Here is a 26,556-nt window from a genome sequence, read left to right as displayed (position 1 = left end):
ACAAAATCCCTGGATCAATTAAACAGAAGAGAAAAACCTCTCTCATGCAGTCCTGTATACATAAACAAAATAATTCTATTCTGAAGAAAATTCTCTCCTTGACTGCAAAGGGTGCTTGGATCCCAGATGGCAAAATAGTTCAAGATTTGTTTGGGAAGTGGCAAGAGTTCAGCAAAAAGGGTCGAGTACCTTTAGTTTTGAAGGCAAAATTGCACAACTTGCATACATAAGGTCGGACATCAGTATGAGTGCGGATATGTTTTTTGAGCATGCTTGGCTTTTTGCAGCGAATTCCACATTCTTCACAAATGTACTTTCCTCGGCCACGACCTCTGACATAGACATAATCCTCATTTGATTTGTATCTGTTGGAAGAGAGCAATCATTTAAATCATAGAGACTCTAGGTCGCACACACGCACAAACATCACCTCCATGCATCTGATCCCGATCCTGTATGTACGTCATCACAACAAACCCACAGAAATCCATAGGAACTACTGAATTTTCTAAATGAAACTCACAAAGTATTTGCCTTTCAGGGAATGCACTGGTCTCAATGTGTTTTAACAATGTAAGACCAAAAGGGCTGCAGTATGAGAACAGTATAAACACCTTGTCAGGAAACAGATTAGCTACCATTCCTATAGACACGGCGCAACTCCAAGCACAAGTCTGCAGGCTGGATTTATTTCAGCTAAATGTAGTCTTGCACAGCGCAGGCATCTACCACCACTGAAAACAGCAACGTTTTGCGGGATGGTTCATTTAACTATTTTAGTGTATTTATCCCTTGGGATCAGATAAATCACATCCTGGAAATGCCTGTTTCTCCCCATTAAGCATAAAGGGAATGCAGATGACTGGCAAGGATGTATGCGTTTACGCTACAGATGCCCGCAGTTCCTGAAGATGGATCCCTCCCTAAGGGACACTAAGTTGAGTTCACTCAGGTACGCGCTGCTTTAGAAACAAAATGGGAAACTTCCAACCTGCACACTTAGCAGAAAGCTATTACGGGAATATTTCTTAGCACAGGCGTAAGCGTTCCATGCTATTTTTGCTGATTACATAGTGTGTAGTTAGACAATAAGTAAGATCTGCAAATCTATGTAAAGCTGCACATTGCCTTTACAATCATGATAAATTGCTAATACTGAAATCTAACAGGGCCCAAGGGACCTGTTCAGGCTGTTCTCAGGTTTGAAGAGCACTGGACATTCCCTAGAGGGAGAATTTCATCCTCATTCACCCGAAGTAAAAGCCAGAAATTGCGAGAACTGAGAAATATTTTTTCTGCCCTCTGTCCTCCATTGCCCTCTCCCTAAGCAGCACAAAGTGCTTTCAGTCACCCTGCAGATGTGCAGCCCAAAAAATATCGTTGGTACTGACAGCGCTTTAAATAAATAAGGGACTGTGTGAAAGATTCTGTTAATGTGATGCTAACTCTACACGAAGCAAGTGGCAATTTTTGGGTTACAGAGCTGAAATATTTTTTAAGTGTGCTTTTCTATGATGAACACTCCTTCCACATGTTCAGCTATAACACTGGCAATATAAATACTGAAGTGAATATCTTAGAAATATATAAAACGCTGTCCTGTTCTCATGTCCATCTTGTTGCACATCAGCTCCTCTTTCAAATGTGGATGCCTAAATCCATTCTTTTTTCATCTCCTTTCCAAAGAAGTTAACCCTCTCCCTTTTCCTTCATTGTCCATGGCACCATGGGCAAAACTGGCACAGTCTAGTGTCATTTAATATTTAGCCATGTTTTTAGCAGGTTTTTTTTGTATAATATTTCTGGGATTCTGCTTCATCAACTACCTCCAGGCTTTCTCCCACAGACAGAAAAAATGTCCATTATTGTTTGAAAGACTGCCATTTTATCTTCTTTTCATCTCTCCCTATAGTCTGATTTTGCTGGGATGGAGTCTACCATATCACCCCTGATTGATATTGGTGAGATAAATGCTGTGTTGTAACATGTGCTTTTCTGTTGCTCCATCTCTGCTATTCCTCTGCCTGACCTCATTCCACCGGCTTCTGTCACCTGTCAGATCCCATTGGGCACAAAGACAAATAGACAAGATCTGTCTCTTCATCATTCATATGGATGGTTCTTGGCCATAACTGACCTTGACTCTCTAAGCATGCTTCACCATAACAATGACTGTAAGAGAAATGACACACACTAATTTGACATTTAAAGAAGGCCTGGTCCAAAAACTGAAACACTCGAAGACTGAGTCTATGGTGATTATCTTTCTAGCTCCCAGGAATATTAGATCTCACTATTAACTCGTGCCTCTCTCAAAGTTTTCAGTAATTTCCCACTACATAACTTTCACACAGGGACTACAGTCACTGCTACTCTGAGCTTTTGAATGGGACTCGAGAGTTAAAAAGCATTAACAAGCCTCAGAGTCCTGCAATTTCTATCCAAAATGTTATTTTGTTCAGGATTTTCAATTAGAGTGTCTTACAGATAGATATAAAAGACCAAACATAAGCAAACAGTGAACTCTTGCTGTCAGCTGATAACGTCATTAAGCCACATGTCAGATGAGCGGGCGTGTTTGCCCTGTCCCTCCTTTCTTTTCACTTCACGCCATTAGTAACTAACTAACTGTACTGCAGCAAGGACTGAACTTCAAATTGCTGCTTTTCTCTGAGGAACACTGCTTCATATCCCATCAGGGTTTTTTAGTCACAGATGATGGAAAGCAGATTTTGTGATTCAGATCATTTCATTCAAATCAAGCCACCTGCCAGAGGTAATAACATGGTTGTTAGCTTCTTCCTTCAAAACCCCTTCTGCTGCAATGCTTACAAACTGCTCTTGACGGGCTTTGGTGCAGCGAGGTGGTGACGCGCTGTGACATCTACTTTTCGCCTCAGCTCCATTCATTCTGTTCCTTCACCTCCCTGCTCACCCCCAGCCCCCTCTATCTGCTTTTTGCCCAGCTGGCCGAAGGCAGCTGCCCAGCTGCATGTCCCTGCCCAGCAGACAGGACTGCCCACAAGCCCAGCACTCCGACAGCCGCAGACCTTTCTCAGCGATGGATTCTGAACAGCCTTCTTCGCACTTACTTACAAAACAAAAGCAATTGAGAAGCCTAAGCAAACCCGCTCCCCAAGACCAACAAAAACCAAAATGCAAATACCCCGCTGAAACAAAGTACCACCACGCATGCTTGTCTGTCCGGGGGAGAAAAGGTGAAATGAAGACGATAGACATTTGCTGCACAGTTCAGTGCACTACTTGTGCGTGCTGAGATGATACGAAGATGAACTTGATGAGAATAGAGCAAAATAGAGAAAAACAGATTTACAAACAGCCAAGAGCAAGCAAGCACGGAAACCTATCTATGTTAAAAACTAGCTTTCAGATATCATAAACAAAAGCCTGAAAAGGAGGACAAATTCAATAGTCAGGACAGAAAACAGTGAAAGACGTGGTTATAATATCTAAAGAATATTAGATCCATCTAACAAATAGCCAGACTAATGAAAAGAATTAATCTAACCTTCCACAAAAATTTCCTATAAAATGTACGATAAAATTGTGATGTATAAGGAAAGAGTGGACCCATAAACACTACATCGTCTCATTTGCTGCAGCTTTGCAGGTTACATGCTCCTATTGAGGAAGTTCCAGTCTATTGCACAGATTATTTGTCCCCACCTATTCTAGAAATTAACGTACACATCAAGGTTTCTTACATTTTGTTTTACTCAAAGGATATCTAAACATAGCCAAGTGTTACTAGGAGACATTTCTAGGTGACATTACACAAATAGTTTCATAGACTTTACTGGCGCATGACTTCAGATGGTGAAAGTAACATTCAAAGTTTCTTAGAGAAGGTATTAGATAGTAGAGGCATTTTATAGAGTGATCTGTAACAGCTCACACTGATCTGAATCCTGTTAAGTTGCTTTTCTTAACACAGTCTTCTGACCTCTCAACACGCCGCCTACATCAGTGCAGAATATCTTCAGCTGGGTGATCCAAATTCAGAAATGATACATAGCGGGAAGCAGGCAAATTTTATACTTCAAAGTGGGTGTGAATTGAAGCAACAGCTCTTTAAATTTCTTGTAAACTTAGGCTGACCCCTGAATTTGGGTCACTCTTGTGTAGCCAGCCTCTACTAGGACAACGTACAGCTACAGAGAACAGCCAGGATCAGGGCGTCTGGGCCAGCACACCTATCAATCTCCAAAATAACATTTTCAGTCTTTTAGGCAAGGTGTAGGCTATACTCTTAAATGCCAATGTTCATTTCATGGAGACTATTCCAGTGGCGTCAAAACACATGATGTTAATGAAGGACAACTGAGATTTTAGAGGGTACAAACTGACAGGAGAAGGAAATGGATGTATGAATTTCTCACATCTCCATCCTGACCTATTTAGTTACCCCAATAAAACAGTGCTGTGAGGCCATCTGAGTTTGGTAAGACTGAAAAACATCTTGTTCAGCCACTTGACTATTTACCACTAACAACTGGCAAATTAATTGCATCGTGTCAGAATTCTGTAAAAGAAATCAAACAGTATCTTCCATTTTAGAGTATACTGCAGAGGCAGACAAGGGTCCATTTCATTTGCTTTTTATAACAAGCTTCACAAGCCTTAAAACAATGTTAATGGGCTTTCAGGTCTCCTTTTTCCCTGTCTTTGTGTTTTGTTTCTGTTATCACTTCAGTGATAGATGGCCATGGTAAAATTAAACATTATTTTATCAACCACACATGACAGATCTGTGGATTATGCTTAGATGCCATAGGCTTCATTGCCATCTTACATTTTAACTCCAAAATCCAACTTCAGTAAATAACAAAAAATTACAAGAATAAGAGTAAGCACGGTTAGCTAATCCATTCAAGCGAGTGGAGGTACACAGACTCTAAAAACAGAAAGATATCCACATGGAGGCCATTAAATACAAAGAAATGGTATAGAAAATACCAAAATGTTAATCATTTATCCATTTCTTTATGACCTAAGGAATGAAAGTAACAATTTCGAGAGAGTGCTCTCACACAGATACAAAATATAATTGTTCTACTAGCAAAGCAGAGCCAAGAGTAAGTATACAGGTACCCTGCAGTTTGTTTTGAGAGAAAACAAAAAAGAAGAGGCTTGGGAGCTACAAGACACAGCAGGAATACGGGACACTGTTGACATCCTAATTCATTCATATTCATTTTCAAATCTCTTTAAAGTGACAGGCTGAGCTTGAAATTTCCAGTTGCATTTTCTTACCCTCCTTCAAAGATTTTAATTCGTATCGGCTCAGTTTGTTTGGATGTAATGTCTTTATCTCCATGAATGTCTCCTTTTACTTTTTCTTTTATAATATTCCCCACTACTTTCTTTTCAAGCTTGCTGCCAAACAAGAAGAATGGCTCGTGTTTCATCTGTAGAACAAAGTCAAGGAAGGGTGTTACTGCTGGAGCACACAATAAATGCACACTTCATTTCAAGTACTTTTAACATTCCACGTCAAAGCCAAACTCTCAATTTGGTGCAACTCTGTAAGATTAATTAATCTGTCCCATTTAATTTGATGGAGCGTAAGAGAGGGGGCAGCATGGACAAATTTTTACAAGAGTCTTGACAGAAAAGACAGCATCACAGCATCATATCTTTCCTCAGGAAAAAATAATGGAAAATAGAGATGGAAAATCCTTAGAAGGCAAACTATTGCCATTACAGAATTTTCCCTGGCACCATTATCTAATGCTTAGTCCACGAGGAAGAGTCAGTATGTAAAAGACATTAAGTGGATCTGAAGATCCTTACTCAATTTTAACTTAATCTTTACTTATGAATGCACGTGGATGTTTGTGTCTGATACTGTTTGAATCAGGACACAGCAAAAACAAAGGACAAAATAAAAGGAGGTAACGTATCAGGCTCTGGCACATATGAAGGGAGGGCTTTAAAAGCCTCACTTTTTACATCTGATCTTGAAAATGGAGACAGAGACAGCAGAAGTAGCAGAGCTTGCAGAAGGGTAAACTAAGGCTCAAAAGTTGTCATGGGAAGACGTCAATGTCTTGATTTCCCAATGGGGAATATTTTTTTTTTTAAATCATTAACTTACATTTAATTATTTACTAATATTTTGTCATATAACGACACACAAATTTAATTTTATTAAAACCTCAATTACCTGCGCAAACTGCTTCCATGCACTTGATGATGTCAGTTTACCAACTCCAGGTCTATGCATAGCAGCCAGAGTGTAGATTTCTGTGGTAGTTTTTTGCTTGGACCTTAAAAGTGCTAAAGTGGTCTTCGTACTTAGTCCAGATGGGTTTGGGTTACACGAACTTATACACCATGAGGCATAAACAGAAGATTTGAGGGTTGGTTGCTGAATATAGTTGGGTTTCGTATAGTTTAAGAAACACCAGCTCACAGTAGTAGCAGTGCGCAGACTTGGGAACTGAAGGATCTGCTGAAAATCTGCTACGTCTGTCAGGAGAATGGTTGAGCCTGTGACTTTCCCACTGGTATTGGATGACATCTGAACTAACATCCCCAGGGGCAATTTTTGATGTTTCAGTTGGTCCTCTGGCTGAGCTTCTCCTGGTGGCAAAGAAGACCTCTGTGGACTCATGCTCATATCCGAGGCTGTTTCATCCACATCCAGTTCTTCTGGCGAGTCTCTTCCTTCAGAAGGGCCACTGGACTTCTGCCCTGGTGACGTGGAATCAAAACTGGAAACTTTCTCCCTGCCCAGCGGGAAAGCATCAGCTGTTGGCATGCTCACAGGTGGGAAATCCTGAGATGATGAGGATGACAGCGGTGAAGAGGATGACACGGATGGCAGACTTTCTTTTGGCTCCGTAGCACAGCTCTGCCTTACTAGTTGAGGCTTCTGCATTCTTGGAAAATCTTTCTTTATATCTGAGTTAGTCAACTCAACTGCGCTTAGCTCCTCAACTATCTGCCCATACATTCTTTCTTCTTTAACTCGTTTCTGCTGCTTGGTCTCCATGAAGAGCTCCAAGCTGCTGGCAGGTGAAAGCATTCGTTTGCTTCCACCCAAGGTAGAAGCCATGTCAGAACTGGAAGGCAAACACAGGGGAATTGGTGGCTCCAGTCCGAGTGGTAGTGTCTGCGGCACTTTCCACAAAGGATATTTTTCTAGCCCTCCATGCTGACCCAGCATCTGAGCTATGTTAAGTCCAATTCCTTGCATGGTTGCATTAGTTGCCAATGTTCTTTGAGAAACAGTCTCATCGACTTTACAAATTACAATTGCAGGACTGTTGCTCTGCCCAAGGATCTGGGAAATGCTTGTATACATGACACTACCATAAGATGGCACATGGGTCTGAATCCTGACGGGAACAACTGTTCCTGGCAAAGACTGTACAGATCCATCACTTGGGGAGTCAAAATCTGTCTGAAGATGCTGCTCAGGGGAGGTATCTGTTGGTTTAATGCTGTGGTCTGACTGGTACTTAGCAAGAGTATTTTTTGAATACTGCCCAGATGTTCCTGAGTAATGCTGGTATGCTTGCTCTTTAGCGTGCACATAATCGGCTGGTTTCTTTCCTATAACCTCTGGCGTGTGTTCCAGGTGATAACTTGGAGGAACATCTGTTTGGAAGGGCTGTTTGACATAAGACTTCTGCAGCTGTTGTACAAAATGATGCTGGAAGTGCAGAGGTTCTGTGCATGACTGCCACAAGAGAGGCTGCTGAGATGGTGGTAGGTGAACCATGCAGACAGCTGGATAGGGGAACTGGAACAAGGTGCTATGAACAGGGGGAAATGGGACTTTTTCCTGATGTGCAAAGAGCTGCTGCTGCTCTGATGGATGTTTGTTAAGAATATAAGGTGCTTGCTGGATCAAGGAAGTTCTTAACATTTCTGGGCTGTCAGCAAGAAGAGCCTGTTGCTGGGCAAGGTGGGATGAGCTATTACTAAGCTGAGCACAAGAGCCAATAGTCTGTTTTCCAGCGTCATCTACCTGAATGGGCTGAAGTACAGAGGAAGGGGAGTGATGCCAGGCAAGCTGGGAGGAGCGAAGACCAGCCTGTGCATGTTCCATCTGCTCCTGCTTTATACTTTGTTCTGTGCTCTGATCAGTCTGGGAAATCTCTGGAAAACCACTGAAGGAAGCCTGGCGAACCAAAAAGCATTTCTTCCTTTCTCGGGATGGAGACAGTGCCGTAGTAGGTGTCCCAGCTGAAGAGGCATGAGACAGGTTCCCATAATCAAAGGATTTACTTCGGATCTCTGGGACTTCAGCAGCATGAGGACAGGGCATCTGTTCAGATGAGCAGCGTCTCATTTCCCTCTGATGGTGATGCCCAGGGACAGAAAGTGAGTAAGCACCAGCTGGAACTGTTAAAAACTCAGACTGTTTTCCAAACTCATCTTGTCTGGGAGGCGTGACGAACTTCATATTCTCTTCTCTTTCAAAGGACATTGAAAAACTCGAACTGTGGGACAAATTACTTTCTTGGCTAGGGCTGCGGGAGAGGCTTGTACCTGTGGACTCAAAGCTGGATTCTCCAGAGGAGTGCTCCATGTCAGCCAGTCGTAGACGCTTCTTTTTGGGTGGTAGCTTTTCGGCTGGCAGTTGAGAAAGGGTTTCACTTCTCTGGGGCCACTGGAATTCTTCCGTGGGTCTCTCCTGCTCTTTACTCTGCACTTCTTTATCCTTCTCAGGCTTATCTGGCTCCTCTGTAACACGGATTTCAGGTACCTGTATGTTGTGCTGGCGAACCAATCTGGGCTGCATATGATATGGCTGAGGCTGCTGGGATGGAGATGGCTTACTGGTGTCAGCACTTTCTGTTTGTGGAGTTCGGTCTGGGCTCATTGGGGACTCACAAATCTCACTCTCGCAGGTTTCAGATGGTGAATAGATCTTCTCCTGCTGGCATGCAATATGTTCTGTAGATTCAGACCTTTCAAATGAGTTTGGCCTGCTCAATGAATTTGTGTGCTGAATGACAGAGATGACATTTCCAGGAGGCTTTCTAGCCAGTGAGTCTGCAGTCTTTTCTTGCTCTGCAGTTAAGGATGAGTCTTCCAGAGAAGCTGCCGGGCTTCCAGACTGGAAGTAAGGCTTGCAGATTTCAAAACGCTCTGCATGGCAATGGCCAGCATTGTCCAGGCCTTGAAGGGCAAATCCGCTCCTTGGCACTTCCTGAATTTGGGATTTGGGATCAAAGTCCAAAGGCTGAATTCCCCCGGTGGTGCCAGCCGTACTGCTGCAAAGCATGGGGCTGTCTTCCTCATCTCCAACGCTCTCCTCTTTCCTGCGCTTTCTGTTTTCAAAAGTTGTTCCAAGCATGGATGGCACCGCCTGAGATTGTCCGAGTGCATCAACAAAGTACTCTCCCCCCTTGTTCATCCCACCTAAGGATGGTGAGTCCCTGTAGCTCTGTTTCTGAGCTTCAAATTCTTCCCACTTTCTGTAGTGCTTCCCACTGGCATCATAGTCATAAAAGGCCTTGTCTCCTTTCTTCTCTTTTAAGGATGGTCCTTTGTCACCTGCTGTCTGTCTGCTGGAAGCAATAATGATATTTTTCCCTGGCCTTCCATGATAGTCTGAATCTGAGTGCCCCTCCTGCACAGAGGGTAGTTCAAAGGCAGCCTGTCTTCTCAACATCCTTTGGTGGGATATTCCCACTGTCCCGGGGTAAAATACATCATCTGAGCCAGTCATCTTCTCATCAAATGAATGGCTTCCTCTCAGAGATGGGGGAATACTTAGGCTGTTTGCAGAAGAGGTTGGCATGGAGTTACTTCTAATAAGAGGAGAGGAATCTCCTGGAGGCTCTAGAAGGACGGGCATGTCACCCTGCTGACTGAATTGGTAGAGGTTAGATTCACTTTTGATGGATGAGGTGGTGGTCTGGGATTGTCTAGATTCTGTATTGCTGCCTGGATAAACTTGTGTAGATTTAATAGTGCTCAAACTACTGGAGTCAATGAGTTCTTCTTTATCTGGAGTCAGCTGAGGAATATGTTCCTCAAGCATCTTGATATCTAATCTGTTATTTAAAAGAGGTAATGGCTCTGCTTTGCCCTTTCTACCCATTAAACTGTGTTCCTGATTTGCTGTGGCTACTGTTAGTGCTGTCCTTTGATTAATCCTATAGAACTTTCCAAAGATGATCTCTTCATAAGACTTTGCATTAGTATTTGGCGGGCTAATTTGCTGCTCAGCACTTTCTGAGCGGGAAAAATAACCAGAGTCAGTGCTTCCTTTACTGTGTGGGCTCAGGAGGTTTAATGACTGCTCAGAATCTTGCCCTTTTTTCTCTGACAGTCTTAGTGCAAGTCGCTGTTTAACCGTATGAGAATCATCAGACTTGGTACTTAAGGATGGGTTTTGCAACATGTCAGAGCCAATATATGGTGAACTCTCACTGGGTAGCTGAATTCCACTTTTAGGGATAATCAAAATGGGCACTTTCATTGGCCCCACCAAGGACTCTTCCATGGAGGAGTGAAAGCTGCTCCTGCTAGCAATGTCCAGGGGGAGCTGCAGGACGGGGCTCAGTTTGTCAGACCCTTCCACTAGGAGCGAGGTCTCTTCATCAGTGTCCGTGCTCTGCTCGCCGTCTGAATGTATTTCAGCTTCCACATCAATGTAACTGGCATCTAGGTCCAATTTAGAGACTGCTGACTCTGTGAAAGGTACCAAACCTGCTTTAATTGCGTGGGCATGTGATTTCCTGTGCTTGTAAAGGTTGCTCTTCGTCTTGAAGGAGAAACCACAAGGAACACAAGGGTATGGTCGCTCCCCAGTATGAGATCTAATATGCTTTTTAAGTACACTAGGTTTGGCACAAGCCCGATTACAGTACGGACAAATGTACTTGCCAGGCTTTTTGGGTTTGTGCTCCTTTTTGTGAGCATCTTCTGATTGTTCTAAAGATTTCTGTGAATATTGGCTGTATGCAGGGTTCAAACTTGAAATCTTCTTCCTGGAGAAACCTCCACTATGGCTATGCATATGGAAAGGAAACAAGTCCTCTGAGGCAACTGATTGCAAGTGGCTAGGAAACTGCCACGGAGGGCCTTCCAAGCTCTGATGTGGCTTCATGCTGTGCAAGAAGCCTTGTGGCAATGAATGCTGTGGGAAAGAAAGTGAATGTTGACATGAGTAAGGACTTGGACGGTGCTGTGGATATTGCTTCTCCGTGACTTGCTGTGAAGCTTCATTCGATGATACCAGTTTCCCAGAACTAAAAAGTTGTGCTGATGCTGTGTTTCCTATTTGCTCGTGATCTATTTGTGGTTGCCTCTGTATTTCTTGATTGCCAAAAGTGCTCATCTTAATAACAGCTGAATGTTCTTGCCTCCATCTGCTTGGTACTTTAGCAGTTTCTCCAGACCTTGAGGTAGCTTTTTGCCCTATAGCTGTGTCCCCAGAGTCCATTTTGTTACACAAGGTCTTAAGTGCTAGTTCACTTGAAAGCTGTGCAGACACATGGAGTGTGTCCAAAGCTGTGCTTTTTAAAGTTTTGTTGCTCCCATTTTTCCAGGGCTGTTGCAAGTTCACAGACTTTTCTTTCTCTTTGGAACTTTCCACGCAGTAGTCTATAGGCATTAGATTTGTGTCTGTACACTAAAGTGAGTATTATACAGTTCTGTTCATGGCAGGAATTTTCCTAAACAGTTTATTATACATTTGCAAAGACTTGTTATAGCATTTGGACATTTTCCATTGTTATTAAATACTGAGATGCAGAATGACCCAGAGATATTTGTGATCTACTAGAGCAAAGTTCTCTTCATCTCTTCCATGGTGACACAGGTATCTAGAAAAATCAAAAACAAAGAAACCCCAAACACCAGTTAATACAGTCATGCTAAACAACATTGATGCAGTTGCCCTTTTAGTGAGCCTTACATGAAAAGTGTTGAGGAACTTACGCAAAGGTTTCACAAAACTCCCTTTTGTGAGCAGACACAGTAAAGACTGGCTCCAGTGAGTGCACATAAGCATAATCACTACTCAATAAAAGCCCTAGGAATAGAAAACAGCGATCTACACTTTCCAAATTAACCAGTAGCTTTGGAAGGCTTTCTGGGGATGGTTTAAAGGCTCAGTTCTCAGGAAGTCCACCACCTACTTTCAAAGCTCTTTCAGCAAATCACTGCTGAAAATAGAGTCCTAACACCGTGGGTGGGAATTACCTTATCCAGTATTACTCACCTACAGTTCAGACATGCACTTTAGTCACCTGGCCTTCCTCTAAATTCAGAGGAGGGTGATCATTGCTTCCAGAGGAGAAATCTTTCCACATCATGATGGGTGCTTCAGACATAGGGGATGTCTATGCACACAGCCCTCCACTATGGAGACGCCTGATTCTCACTGTCGGCTAGGCAGAAATCCCAGATAACCACACTGGAGTCATATATCAAGGTTTAAAATGGCTCAAGTGAGGTACTTCTTACCTTAGATAACCTAACTGGTTTTACAAGAAGGTGTTGATCACCCTTTTAAACTACTCTTAAACGGTAAAAAAAGAGACATCAAATAAGCATTCCAAACACGGCACTACTGGTACCTTTCCACACCTCCATCTTCCAATCACCGTATTAAATTTTAGTGTGAACCTCTTGCTAGAGGTAAAACATGTATTAGGGAAATGAGCTACAGCTGCGTACATGGGACTCTAGCATTTTAGATTTCAATGTTGAAACATTTCCATCTAGCTATACATGCACTTTTTATGCTTAAATGCAATAGGTTTCCACAGTTCTATTATAAAGAAGAAAAGCTCAGAGACATGATTTTCATAGACAAGTACAGCATTTGAATTTGAAGAACAATGTAGGATTCCTGCTTCCATATTACCCAAACACCAGCACATTTTCTGGATGAAACACTGAGAATTAAAGACAGTGATGGTTTTACAATAGAAAAGGGTAAAAAAAGGAATATTAGACGTACTGGAATATTTTTTATTCCTACAGTGGAAAAACTGAATTTGGCTTGAATAAACATTAGCAAAGTGTAGGAAAACACACAGGTAATAGGAATGGGAATATATGATTTTTTTTCCAGTATAAAACAGTTACCTGTATCTTCTAGGCATCTAATAGGCATGACTATCTTCAAATTTCCTGTAGAAAAAAAAAACACATTCATAAGAAATTCTCGATATTAAGCAGAGGTGCTAAAGAAAGTTTTCTATTCTTTACAGCAGAGGCCTGAAAATTTCCTTTACGCATCCACTGGAAAAAAAAAAAATTCACATTGTGTCTTAGAGGTCTGAGCAACCACATTTTGAAGAATGTGCGCGTGAGTCTTTTTAAAGGACTTAGGTTTCTAGTGTGTAGATGAATAACTGCAAGTCTAAACTAACAAAATCTCACCTTTCTGAATCGGTAAAAAGAGAGCTGCCAATGTCCCTCTTCATTCCTATGCCTTTAAGCCTGGATTATCCCTGAATCCCATTGGCAAATCCTCTTTCAATGGCTCTCTCCAGCTAATACTTTTAGAGTCCAGGCTTCTCCTTACATGTTTCAGGGACCAGAACAAAATCCTGGTCAGGATGTCACCCCTTGGGTACAAGAAAACGTAGTGAAATGCCAGTAGGTTTCCAAATGAGTTAACACCAGCGGGATACTGCTCAAGAATATACGGCTGCCTTCTCAAGGAAGAAATCTACAGACCAAATACCCGGTTAAAAGACTTGTGTGGTTGCCATTATTTGCCACCTGTCTGACCATCACCAGACTGAAGGCTACTTCTCTATATTACCAAAAAGACCGGCACAGAGAACAGAGAGTCTGAACATAATCTCACTGCCCTGAAGGACATTTCTCCTGTGAAAGGCGGACTCTTCCTTCCAGTTTTCAACAACTCTTCTCTTGAAAACAGACTTGGGCTTCTCTTTCACTGAAAAGGATGTTTGTTCAATTGTGATAACAAACACAACAATTCTGGCTTTTCTTTATGTTTTTATTTAGGACAGAATTCAGCGCATCTCTAAAGAACAGATCTTTAGAAACAGCGGGAGGATTAGCTTCAGAGTATGGGATATAGGCTACTACAATGATCCTCAATTAGAAACTGTCAGAAAAACAGCTAGAGCACTCGTGCTTTCTCCACTGAATAAAACCAACAGATGATAAAATAGTAAAGTCTATAAATGAAAAACCCCATTAAAAATTGAGAAATAGTTTTTAATTCTTCATAATTAATAATGCTTTCAAAGAACAAATGGACTTCAGTAAAACCCCATGAATTGACATTAGTATAATCACTACTGTGCCACCCGTTGTCAATCATATATTTAATTGCAGAAATAAAATATCAGCAGTCAGGACAGCAATAGCTAATAGAATCGCAGTTTAGTCAAACATATAACATGTTTTTAAATTGTAACTATAGAGAAATCCCCTATGGTACAAAATAATACCAAGGTACAAAATACAAACCGGAATATTTTAGGTCATAATGTCATTCAACTTTGATGCACTAATGGCTTTTTAAATAACTCTCTTGTCTGATTCTCTAGAAGAAAAAAGAAAAAAGTAATCCAAGTAAACCTTTTTTAAATTTTCATAATCTGCTTCCTCAAATAAAAAGTGTCACTACAAATGGAAAAAGAAATCCTCATGTGCTATTTACAATACAACAGAAATGGTTACTATGGAGCAGGCCTGCAGTGCCTTATGAGGCAATGGCAGGTAAGTGGCAAACCATTTTCGGCAGCTGAGCTACACTGAATCTCAGGTCAGTAACGATGCCAACATACGAGCACGGATGTAAAGGAAAATGTGTGGCTTGAGAAGCAGAAACAGAGACAAGAGGGAATGTTCCTCACTAAGCATAAGTTATTAGCCATCTTCAAAGAAAAATACTTTTCACCTTATTAAGGAAGTTCGAAAATGGTGAAGAAGAAATTTCTAGAAGATGAGAGAATCCTTTCTGTTCCATACTCCCTCTGCTGAGAGCACCTTTAGGGAAAAAATCTGCCAGTCACGCAAATGTGACAGCAATGGTTTTACTTGAACAAAAGATGATGCTAATATACTTCCAACAATTTTCTGCTCTGGACTGAGACCTCCATTACAGAGTTCAAGGCACTCTGCGGTCCTGCTATTTTCAGAACGTTCTATATAATTTTTCAACCTACACTGTGAAACAGGTATAGACTAATTACAGGGATTATTGATGGCTTAAGTTTGGTCAGAGTCACTCTCCTGGGGAAAATAAATCCCTTTCCAGAACCAACATACTCATTGCTGTTTTGGTTGAGCTGCCATCCACCCTGTGCCTGGACAAGGTCCTGTGCAGCCTGCTGTAGGTGACCCTGCTTCGGCAGGAGGGTTGGACTAGATGACCCACAGAGGTCCCTTCCAACCCCTACTATTCTGTGATTCTGTGATTCTGTGTCAAAGATGGCTTTAATATTATTTTTTCCACTTTCTGCCTCCTCCCCCCAATGGGAGCCTGGCCTAACCGGAGAAATCTAAGACACTGCAAAGCTAGTCTGCATTCTGTCTGTTTTTTCCCAGTCAAGCCTCTACCTCCTCTGCCTGCATGCACAGCCTAGCTTAAGCCAACAACAGACTTCCATCTTTCAACTGATTCATGTTTCTCCTTTTGAAAACACCGTAAATATACTTTTCAATGCTGCTCATCATCAAACATATACATTGAATAGACAGAAAATCCCTTTATTTCAAGAACTACGCATTTCAAGCTGAGGAACTAAGGATGATACAAGCGCACGTTCTCTTTAATACCCCTGGAGCGGCTCAGCTCGGCTGGAGTGACCCAGAGGAGCCCACCTACACGGATCAGAAGCCGCCCGGGAGCTGCACTGCGCACATCGTTTGGCAGGAGCTGCCAAGCCCTGCCTGGCCGGGGACCAAGCCAGGTTTCCCGGTAGGAATGTGGCCCAGGAGCCAGCATCCCCGGCCACACTGACTGCACTATCTGCCCGCTTCAGACTGGGACATTTCACTTCTGCGAAAACTTCGAACGTGAGAAGATTACTGGGAAACCGGGAGCTGTATTTATGTCAGATGCACCTACTAAATCAAGACGTTCAAAACTTTCTAGAAAGCAGCATTATCCTGTCGCTCCTTTTCCTAAGGTGCCTTTGTGAGCTGCATGCAGGCGACGTATATCTGGTTCACTGCAGAGCTCCAAGATTATTCCTTCCTTTCTCTTTTTCCCCTCTTTTTTTTTTCAGACCATTAAAATGGTTACACTCAACAGCTTTAAAATAAAATTTGGCAAAATACACCTTTTACTACTTCTCAATTTGCAGCTCATATTACAGCTCTTGCAAGTGAACAAATTGGAAACTTATGTCTTCCAGGCTAAATCCTGAGTGCACCATACAGAACAAATATTGACTCTAGCGTAAGGACTAAGGGTCAGATCCAGACCTGTTTTAAATCTTTTCTGTCCAGCTCTGCCAGCACAAAGCCGGTCTAAAACCACAGTAATTGGCCCCTGAAGAATTTGTATTCTGTAGGGCAAGCATTCGCACAGACAAGCTGCAGTGGTTCCCCTGAAATCCTTACGCTCGTGCACAGAGCTCTGCCAAGACCCTTATTAGGCAAGTCTAGTTTGTGTCTGGGATAAGCCCAGCAGCCAAGCAGCCTTACAAGAAAGAGAGGCCACCTCTGAGATCTTCCCCACCTGCAACTGAGAAGAAAACTGCCTTGGTCTTTCGGGAAGACAGCCAGCACACCTCTGGCTTGCCGTCCTACCCCACGTTTCCCTCTGCCCCACTAACAATATTCCCCAAAGAGCTGTTTGGTGTCGACAGCGCAGCAAAAAAAAAAAAGACTGGGAACCCTAATAAAACATGGACTTACAGCTTCTTCTGCCTAGGCAAACTCACAAGTGGGCTAAGTCTGAAGAAGAGCTCTCGACCAGCAGCCAGTGTGCATCGCTGAACTGAAGGATTTAACTGGCATGAAGACAGACAAGCATTTGTTCATCCGCCTGCATAAGGTTACATATTCATTCATGGGCTAAGGATGTTATGTAGCAAATAACAAAAGGGATACAGTCCTTGGGGTATACAGTTTAGACATTTTACATAGGTCTTTGGACTGTACTTACTAAAAAGATAAGGAAGAAGAAACATTCCTTAAATTTCCCAGTTTTGTAAAAAGGCTTCCCATTCTTGACCAGATTCTCTTTGCATTTCCAACAGCCCCTGGTTAGGGGTCCCATCCAACTGTGATTTTGTAGCTGGTCTTCTACCTGTCTATTTGAACACCTCGAGGAATGGCTGTAAATTCCTATGTCAACCACTGGCACTTGGCAGTCTTGAATTCCTGGGGAATGCAAGGATGCCTGTGCTTTTGCTACAGTTTGGCAGCAGTAATAAGACATCCTTTTACATATGCAATTCCAAGAAGGCAGCCCTTTTAGAACACGTTAGGTGTATTTATTTTAATCTACCACTTTCTATATTGTAATTACTGTTGTTACCTCTTCACACTTCAAGACTCCACTCTTAATTTGTTCATTTATTTCCACTCCAGATGTTCTGCATGCCCTCTGGATTTCAGTGTTTTACTGAATGTATTGCCATTCTCCAAAGCGAGCCAGAGAATCACAGTTTTGAAAATACCCTGAAACATTTATCATAACACACATGTTTTTTAAATTTGAGCAGCTCAACTAATCATTACAATGTATTTTTTTACATGTCACTTAAAAGTACTAGCCAATACAAAAACAAATACGGCTCAGCAAGTACACATTGTACACTGTGAATTTACTATCAAATGATCAAACCAACTGTACTAAGCTCACTTGAGGAGACAGGGTCTGTTCTCTGTCGCTGTACTGGGTGAACACTTGCGCTCACACGGGTTCCCCAGGAAGCCAGGGCCTGCCGGGACCGACTGCGAGGATCCAGCGATGGACCCATCACGGGCAGGCTGCAAGCTCGCCACGACCAAACACCAACCTCAGGCTTTTACTCTCAGGCTTCTGTGAACGCGTGCTTGTGTCCCTGGAAGTTGCTGGTTTCAAAGGACAGGACCTGTGCGTGTAAAACTAGAAGTGGTATAAACTCTGGCATCCTGATTTCTGCAATTATTATTTCAGTCCTTACACTAAACCTGGCTCACATTTTGAGAACTATTCCAGAATCTCAGCCGTTGAAAGATGGCATACAACAGCGTGTTTCAGTTAACTGTAGTAGTATTGATTATTTATTTCATTCATTTTTAGGATTCACCAAACTCACCTTAACCTTGTTGATTCAGACAACTCAAACTGTTACCCGAGACCATTATCTGAACTTGTTAAAGGAAATAACTGGAACCTGTCTGCTTAAAAGCATGCTGAAGCCAACTAAGAAAATATATACATAAACACATCTGTTGCATTCTAACACCTGTTAACCTTAACTGTAGGAACTTCTGCCTGTCTCAGACATCTCATAGAAATGGGAATGAAATGTCAATGGGTACATGCTGTGAAGAAGAACAAGACTCTCCTTTTCTGCTCTGAATGCGATCCTACCGAATCAGTGGTCAGGCACACTCTATCCGTTCCATGGTGACCTTACAGAAAAATCAGGTATGAAACTAGGATCCCTCATTTGACTTCAAAGAGCTTTGGTCAGATATGAGGTTTGATTCAGAGTAACTAAAAGGAGACAAATTATTCCAACAGCAAGTAAAAGTAAGACCCAGATTCAGTTCTACATTACCCTGGTATGAATCTGCAGCAATGAGTTGCAAATCCAAGGACATAATTCCGGATTTATTCCTCATAAAACCAGACAGAATCAGACACCACTTAGGTTTAGGCTCTTACATCCTAAACATCTGAGGTTATTTGCTACAAGGTGAAAATAAACTAATCCAACACCTCTAAGTTGTCTACAGAGAAATTCATAACATATATTGCAATAAATGATCAATTACACAGCAGTAAGAAAACATGGGTGATTTTCTTTAAGCGATGCTGTCTTGCATCATAAATGCTTAGAGCACAGCTGCAGCAAAACACTCAGTTTTTGCTATGTTAAGTATCTCAAATATAATTTTAAATTGCCACTCTCTGTAGAAAAATACCACCCCCAAAGAACTTAAATTCAAGTTGAGTGTATTTTAAGAAGCCATAGAAGATGCCTACAGCAGCAATGCTTGAACACTGACCTTTTCACTATAATGACAAGGATTGCTCACTTAAAGTACATCACTATTTCCTGTTTCAGCACGACACACAACGTACACATTACTACTGGGTGGAAAAAATGTATAAAAAAAGCTTTCACATTGCCAAATTCCAGCTGAACACAGACTTATTTCCACAGGATGACTGAGAAAAAAAAAAAAGGAGAGAAAAAGCTGCATAGGAGCCAAATTCATCTTAAACACATCCTTTATAGGTAAAACTTTGCAAACAAATCACAGTTCTTCTCCTTGAATTGAACAAAAACCTGCTATCAAAGAGATGCCAAAACAGCCAAAACAATCTTGTCAGTCAATTAGCAGCTAATTGATCTCTCTGATCCCACTGCTTTTAACAGATCAGGTAAATATTTTGTTTCTGGCTGCCTAACATTGCTGTGCACACAAGAGTCTGCCAGAGGTGCTTAAGCGTGTTGAGTAATACAAACTCTACCTGTTCTGGCTGACCGGCTTCAGACGAGGACATCCTGAATCTATCTCTATACAAAAGCAAAGGACTTGGATTATTCAGACATGAAACTAAATAAGAGAATTATATAAACTGCTTCTCGTACCGTTATTTATTTCCTTGGAGAACAAGTTAAAAAATGAAAATGGATGAGTAAAATACCATACATTTCCCACCTAGACCTTAAAATCTGATGGCACAGCAACGGCAGATCTGACAGTCAGCACTTCCAGCATTATGATAATTTCAGAAGGCAACAAAAATATCACAGTTCTTCTCCCCCCGCCCCCATTTTCTTTTGAATCGTAGTACACAGTGACTTAGAAGAGTGAGAGCAGCTCCCATGCAGAGAACAGTCAGAAACAGATGCCCACCGCCAAGGTCCTCTTTATACATTGTCTTCATGGCTGAAGTTAGGTTTATCTGAAGCCTAATCCCACTGGTCCTAACCTGCACAAGAAGGAGTTTCTCTCAAGGGTGAGTTGCGTAGTAAGTAAACAGCATTTATTAAATGCACGTTAACAACATACAGCAGTATCCAAAGTGGTGCTAAGATACAAATGGGCTCTTAATGAAACTCAACTCTATCCCACTTTCTTCTGAGCCACAGCAACTGAACATAAAGGATACTGTGCCAAGCCGTAGAAGTGTGAAATAGTTTCTGATCACTATTTGTAGGATTACTTTTTTTTTCCACACCTGCAGTGTAGACGAGAAATGCAGCTTTGGCCTTGCTGTTGGCCCCGAACTGTTATCATGTAAACGAGCAGGTATTATGCAGCCCCGAAAAGGCTAAATACCTAAAATCTGTGAAAAGCAAAGGCTCAGACACTAACCAATGATGCTATGTGATGCCACTGGGACTGCAAGGAAAGTTCTGCATTTGCAAGAACTGGTGAAAATTACTGAGATATTGAAGAATTTTTTCTCAATTCAGAACAAAGAAATGTGTTAATCAGAAAGGAAAATTTCGCACCTCATAAAGGACAGATTAACTAAATTATGAATTTAGCAGCACCTGTGAAAGATAAAGTGTATGCAAAGAGCAGGATTCCCATGTGGACATGATTTGTAGTAATTTCTAGATTCATAAAACATCATCTACAATAAGAAGGGTAAGAACAGTTTCACTGGAGAGTTCAAACTGCTGAAGTTTTCAGATATAACAATATTCCTAACTGAAATGACATGCAAAGTCTGAAATGCCTCTTCATTTTCGCACAAGCACTACAACCCTAGGCAGCAGCTGGGGAGAACTGACCTGTGTTGGTAAGTCCCCACTAAGATACCACACAGCTTTTCCCCAAGTTTTCCCAGGAAAAAAAATAAATCTACATTTATGTAAATATTGTATCACATGTTAGCAAAAAGTAATTGTTATTCTGTTGCCAAATGGAAATATTAGGCAATTATCAGGCCTTTGCCTAGCATTTTCATCTTAGAGGGAAAATATCGCTGAATTTTCTGGGAAGTGAGGCTTTTTCAGTCAAAAAGTTACACAATCCTAATTATGCAACCACAGCAGATTTTGTGCACAGCTATGCCTCCTTTCGCACCGTGTCAGAAGCAGCCACTTGCATTTCACATGAAAATATCAGTGTCTTTTGAACACTTTCTTGAACGAGCAAACGCCCTGCCTCTGACAGACACCCTCACCCCAGGAAGAATTACATAGGAAGACATTTATAGAATCTGAGCTCGCTTTTGTTTTTCACTCACACCAATTATTACAGAAGCTTATTTTAAAGCCTGTCATTGTTTACTAAGCCCTGTGGTCACCACATGTCAAAACAAAAACAGACGCATGCTAAACATCAGTGGCATGTTCTTACCATTTTTTTTTCCATTTTTTGCACCCAAAGTAGAATGGGCCTTCGCAGCAGTTTTGTTTCAATCCATTCTGAACACTTAGTTAAAGTTCAGCTGAGATCAGCTATTCAGCCCCAAACCCTATACACCGCACAGATATCACAACAGTCACTACTCTGCAGCCAAAATGTTTCATTTTGAGTAGTGACTCAATACAGGCATTTTGCTGTAGCAAATCTAGTCACTTGGCATCGCCTAAAGACTCTGAGCACTACAGCGGTAACAGAAGATACATTACTTGGACTGCATATTTAAGGATGCTGCTTTCTTTACAACCCTCAGGATGCCTAGCAGGGGAAAAAAGTTAAAAAAAAAGCTGTTTAAAATTACTCTGGCCATACTTTACAGTACTTCCTTCCTTTTATTGCATGAAGCACTGGAAGTCAGCATGGATAATATCCAGTTGCATCAGAACATCTCTTAAAAATTCAGCAACATATGCATACAGTTTCCGCTGCGTATTGTAGGTATACATGAAATTTTACTCTTTGCAGTCAGGTTTCTTTCTACAGAACACAAATCAACTGTGTTTATTAACATGAGCATCAGTCTCCTGAGCAAACACCTCTGAAAAGACAAAGGTCTACCAAAATGCCTGAATCCACATATAAAACCTCTGTTATTCCACAGGGTTGTGCTGATACTTGAGGGACAGGTCACGCTGACAGCTCAGTTCCAGATTCTCAACAAGCACAACACAATAAAACCCAAAACATTTTTTGGGAAAGGCACTGCTCGGGTTTCATGATAACTATGTCTCTGACAAGGTTAGACCAGAGCGCAGTATCACAGGGCATTCCTACTACAAACAGCACCTTAAAGTTTCATACAGGCATCCCACATCATGCCATCTTTTGAAACTACTCCAAGGAAACCTGCAATGTGAAAGCATTGTCCTGTACTTAGTAAGCGGCACAGTCGGACACCAAATCACTCTGTCATGGTTTAGCCTGGCTGGACACCAGGTGCCCACCAAAGCCGCTCTGTCACTCCCCCTCCTCATCTGGACAGGGGGGAAAAAGACGATGAAGGGCTCGTGGGTCGAGACGAGGACAGGGAGAGATCCCTCGTCAATTACCGTCATGCACAAAACAGACTTCACTTGGGGAAATTAGTTTCATTTATAGCCAATCAAAACAGAGCAGGATAATGAGAACTAAAACCAAATCCTAAAACACCTTCCCCCGACTCCGCCCTTCTTCTTGGGCTCAACTTCACTCCCGTTTCTCTACCTCCTCCCCCAAGTGGCGCAGGGGGACAGGGAATGTGGGTTGTGGTCTGTTCATCACATGTTCTCTCTGCCTCTCCTTCCTCCTCACGCTCCTCCTCTGCTCCAGCGTGGGGTCCCACCCACGGCAGACAGTCCTCCACGAAAAGCTCCAACGTGAGTCCTTCCCATGGGCTGCAGCTCTTCACGAACTGCCCCAGCGTGAGTCCTTCCCATGTGCTACAGTCCTTCAGTAACAGGCCGCTCCAACGTGGGTCCCACACAGCATCACAAGCCCTGCCAGCAAACCTGCTCCGGCGTGGGCTCCTCTGTACACAGGGCTGCAAGTCCTGCCAGGAGCCTGCTCCACCACAGGGTCTCCATGGCGTCACAGCCTCCTTTGGGCACATCTATCTGCTCTGGCGTCGGGTCTTCCACGAGCTGCAGGTGGATATCTGCTCCACCGTGGACCTCCATGGGCCGCAGGGGAACAACCTGCCTCACCATGGTCTTCTCCATAAGCTGCAGGAGAATCTCTGCTCTGACGCCTGGAGTACCTCCTCCTGCTCCTTCTTCACTGCCCTTGGTGTTTGCAGAGTTATTTCCCTCACATCTTTTCACTCATCTCTCCTGCTGCAATTGCCCAAATTTTTTTCCCTATTCTTAAATATGTTATCACAGAGGCACTACCACTGTTGCTGATGGGCTTGGGCTTGGCCTTGGCCAGCGGCAGCTCCGTCTTGGAGCCGGCTGCATTGCCTCTGTTGGACACAGGGGAAGCTTCTGGCAGCTTCTCACAGAAGCCACCCCTGTAGCCCCCTCCCCCCCCGCAAAACCTTGCCATGCAAACCCAATACACACTCCTACCCAGGAAAAGTTGAAGTAAGGACAACAAAAATCTTAATTTCAGCCACCAGGTGAGAGCTCAGTTCTAAGAGGAGCGAGACTGTAAGAGGACATTTTCAGGGCTGATGGTTTATCCAAAGGGAAAGAAACCACTGCTCAGCATTAGAAATGTCCAGACAACTTCATACAGGGTTCTGCTCCTCCTGCATCATAACTGGCCCATTCCATCAAATTTAGATTTTTTCCCATCATCAGAAGTGGAAGTGAAACCAGCTAAAAATCTGTTCCAAAAGTCTCTCGGGTGCTTGTGATACACCAATGACACTTGTACACTACAAACAAAAGAAAGCATCACCAACATACAGTCACAAAATGGTTTGGCTTGGAAGGGAGCTTTAAAGCTCACTGACGCCAGGGGTCAGCACTGGGCCCAGTCTTGTTCAACTTCTTCATCAATGACCTGGATGAAGAGTTAGAATGTGCCCTCAGCAAGTTTGCTGATGACACCAAACTGGGAGGTGTGGTGGATACACCAGAAGGCTGTGCTGCCATTCAGCGAGACCTGGACAGGCTGGCAAGTTGGGCAGAGAGGAACCTGATGAGGTTCAACAAGGGCAAGTGCAGGGTCCTGCATCTGGGGAGGAACAACCCCATGCACCAGTACAGGCTTGGGGCAGACCTGCTACAGAGCAGCTCTGTGGAGAGGGACCTGGATGTCCTGGTGGATGACAGGTTGACCATGAGCCAGCAGTGTGCCCTGGTTTCCGAGAAGGCCAATGGGATCCTGGGGTGCATCAAGAGAAGTGTGGCCAGCATGTTGAAGGAGGTTCTCCTTCCCCTCTACACTGCCCTAGTGACGCCCCATCTGGAGTAGTCTGTCCAGTTCTGGGCTCCCCAGTTCAAGAAAGATGAGGGGGTACTGGAGAGAGTCCAGTGGAGGGCTACAAGGATGGTGAGGAGACTGGAACATCTCCCCTACGAGGAGAGGCTGAGGGAGCTGGGCTTGTTCAGCCTGAAGAAGAGAAAGCTGCGAGGGGACCTTATAAATGCCTACAAATATCTCAAGGGTGGGTGTGAGAAGGATGGGGCCAAGCTCTTTTCAGTGGTGCCCAGCGACAAGACAAGGGGCAATGGGCACAAACTGAAGCACAGGAAGTTCCGTCTGAACATGAGGAAGAACTTCTTCCCTCTGAGGGTGACGGAGCCCTGGAACAGGCTGCCCAGGGAGGCTGTGGAGTCTCCTTCTCTGGAGATATTCAAGACCCGCCTGGACAAGGTCCTGTGCAGCCTACTGTAGGTGACCCTGCTTCGGCAGGGGGGTTGGACTAGATGACCCCCAGAGGTCCCTTCCAACCCCGACCATTCTGTGATTCTGTCATTCTGTGATTCTGTGAGTTCAACTCCCAAACATCCCCTAGTCCAGCCCCCAACATCCCCTTCACAGACAGGGAAACAAACACATAGAGTATATGCACAAGCATACAGGGCTTCACGTTTGCTAAGCTACACATAAACTAATTAATTAATAAATGTTCCTTGGGATAGCTCCTAACAATCTGAAAAACTGCGTTGCAAACCAAAAGCACGTAGGCTGTTTTCCTTAAGACTGAAGTGCAATGTTTTAGCACTCGGACCACCTAAGACAATTAATCAACTTGCTTTTTCAATTGAACTCTTCCCGCTGCTTCTCTCTGCCTACCCCCCTCGAAGGATCTGAGGACACCCTGTTCGCCTGGAGATGGTGAATCACTACAAGCCAGCAGGCCCACTCGGTTCCTCAAAAGACACAAAAGGTGTAAAAATAGCTCATACTAATGAAGCAAGTACCGCGTCAGCAGGCAGATGAGTGTGGGTGATCAGATAAGGGTCTGTTGTTGCAAAGGGCACATTATTAAGAGAATGATTCTCCCTCTCTCTCTCTGTCTCTCTTAAGCTTTGTTCCTCCTTCGTTGAAACCAGCCCTCTGCAATGCGTGATAAATGACACCTGACAAGATTGACTCCTCCTATAATTGCAAGTTTCATACCGACGCAGGAAGCGGTGCCTCACTATGAGCTGAAGGTACGGTGGAGGTGTCACTAAAAAAAATAAATAGAGAGAGGCAAAAATAAAGCCTAAAAATAGCCAGGACTACCAACTGAGTATGACTGTGTGGGTATATTTAGCTGGTCTAACACCAACTTTTCTTGTTAAAAACACAATCTTACCTTTATGCAAAACAACTTCCTGTTTCTAAACATAACTTGAGAAACTTGAGAACATTAGGGGGGAAATTCAGATTTTGAAATTGTCCCTTTTTCGTTGAGATTATGAAAAGACTAAATGTGAAAAGACCAGGTAGATCTTCCACATGGATTTTGCATCCTGACATTCCGTAATGAATAGATGAGAGTTTGCTATTAAGGCATCCTAATACAGCTCGCTGGACTAGGACACAGATTCAGAAGCAAAATCAGAGCGGTACCAACTTCTCTGGGGACCAGAAATAAGGATCTGGGAGCTGAAGGAAGAGGGACACGTCCTCTGCCAGCTCCGCTGACGGAGTCAGCACTGCCCTCAAGAGACGTCTGTGCCCCACCAGAAGCAGACACACGGGTCTAAGTACTGCTGAGATGCAGTTGCACTTTTACAGCCCTGTTCTGCAAGCCTCATCTACCCTGAAGCCAGCAACAAGACGAGCCCCAGCTCTGTGCAGCACAGATGTGCAGAGGTGTTCGGCAGCCTCGCTTCCCAGGGTGATGTTGTGCCTCGGCACAGCGCGAGTGCTGCTCCCCCAGCCCGAAGGGAAGGGAAGCCACGTCTCAAGGACTCTCTTACGAATGTCTGCAACCGTTTAAAGCACATTGCTGCAGTATTACTACTGGAAGTAACACACACGCCAACTTTCTAGTGCTCTGTTTGAGCTGTGCAAGGAAATGATCTTTTCTACAATTATGGTTTTTCTATTTAATATTGTGAGTCCTTTGGCTGATGCTTACATGAGGGTTTTGTT

The 26,556-nt window shown here is 43.1% G+C and overlaps 1 protein-coding gene across 9 annotated transcripts in view; it reads right to left on the bottom strand.

The window, feature by feature from the left end:
• HIVEP2 (HIVEP zinc finger 2) overlaps positions 1-26,556 on the bottom strand; it is a 144,477-nt gene that overhangs the window by 12,494 nt on the left and 105,427 nt on the right. For all 9 annotated transcript variants that reach the window (XM_075413910.1, XM_075413909.1, XM_075413911.1 and 6 more), the window contains 4 exons: positions 13,084-13,128; positions 6,188-11,813; positions 5,275-5,429; positions 190-365 (listed from right to left, as the gene is read on the bottom strand). In XM_075413910.1, the coding sequence (XP_075270025.1) occupies positions 190-365; positions 5,275-5,429; positions 6,188-11,602 (5,746 nt within the window). In that variant the 5' untranslated portion in view covers positions 11,603-11,813; positions 13,084-13,128. The remainder of the gene's footprint in view (positions 1-189; positions 366-5,274; positions 5,430-6,187; positions 11,814-13,083; positions 13,129-26,556) is intronic.

Source organism: Opisthocomus hoazin, chromosome 2 (genome assembly GCF_030867145.1).
Source record: "Opisthocomus hoazin isolate bOpiHoa1 chromosome 2, bOpiHoa1.hap1, whole genome shotgun sequence".
Classification (NCBI taxonomy): domain Eukaryota; kingdom Metazoa; phylum Chordata; class Aves; order Opisthocomiformes; family Opisthocomidae; genus Opisthocomus; species Opisthocomus hoazin.
Note: the sequence above shows the minus strand (reverse complement) of the source record. Positions and strands in the feature narration are given on the sequence as shown.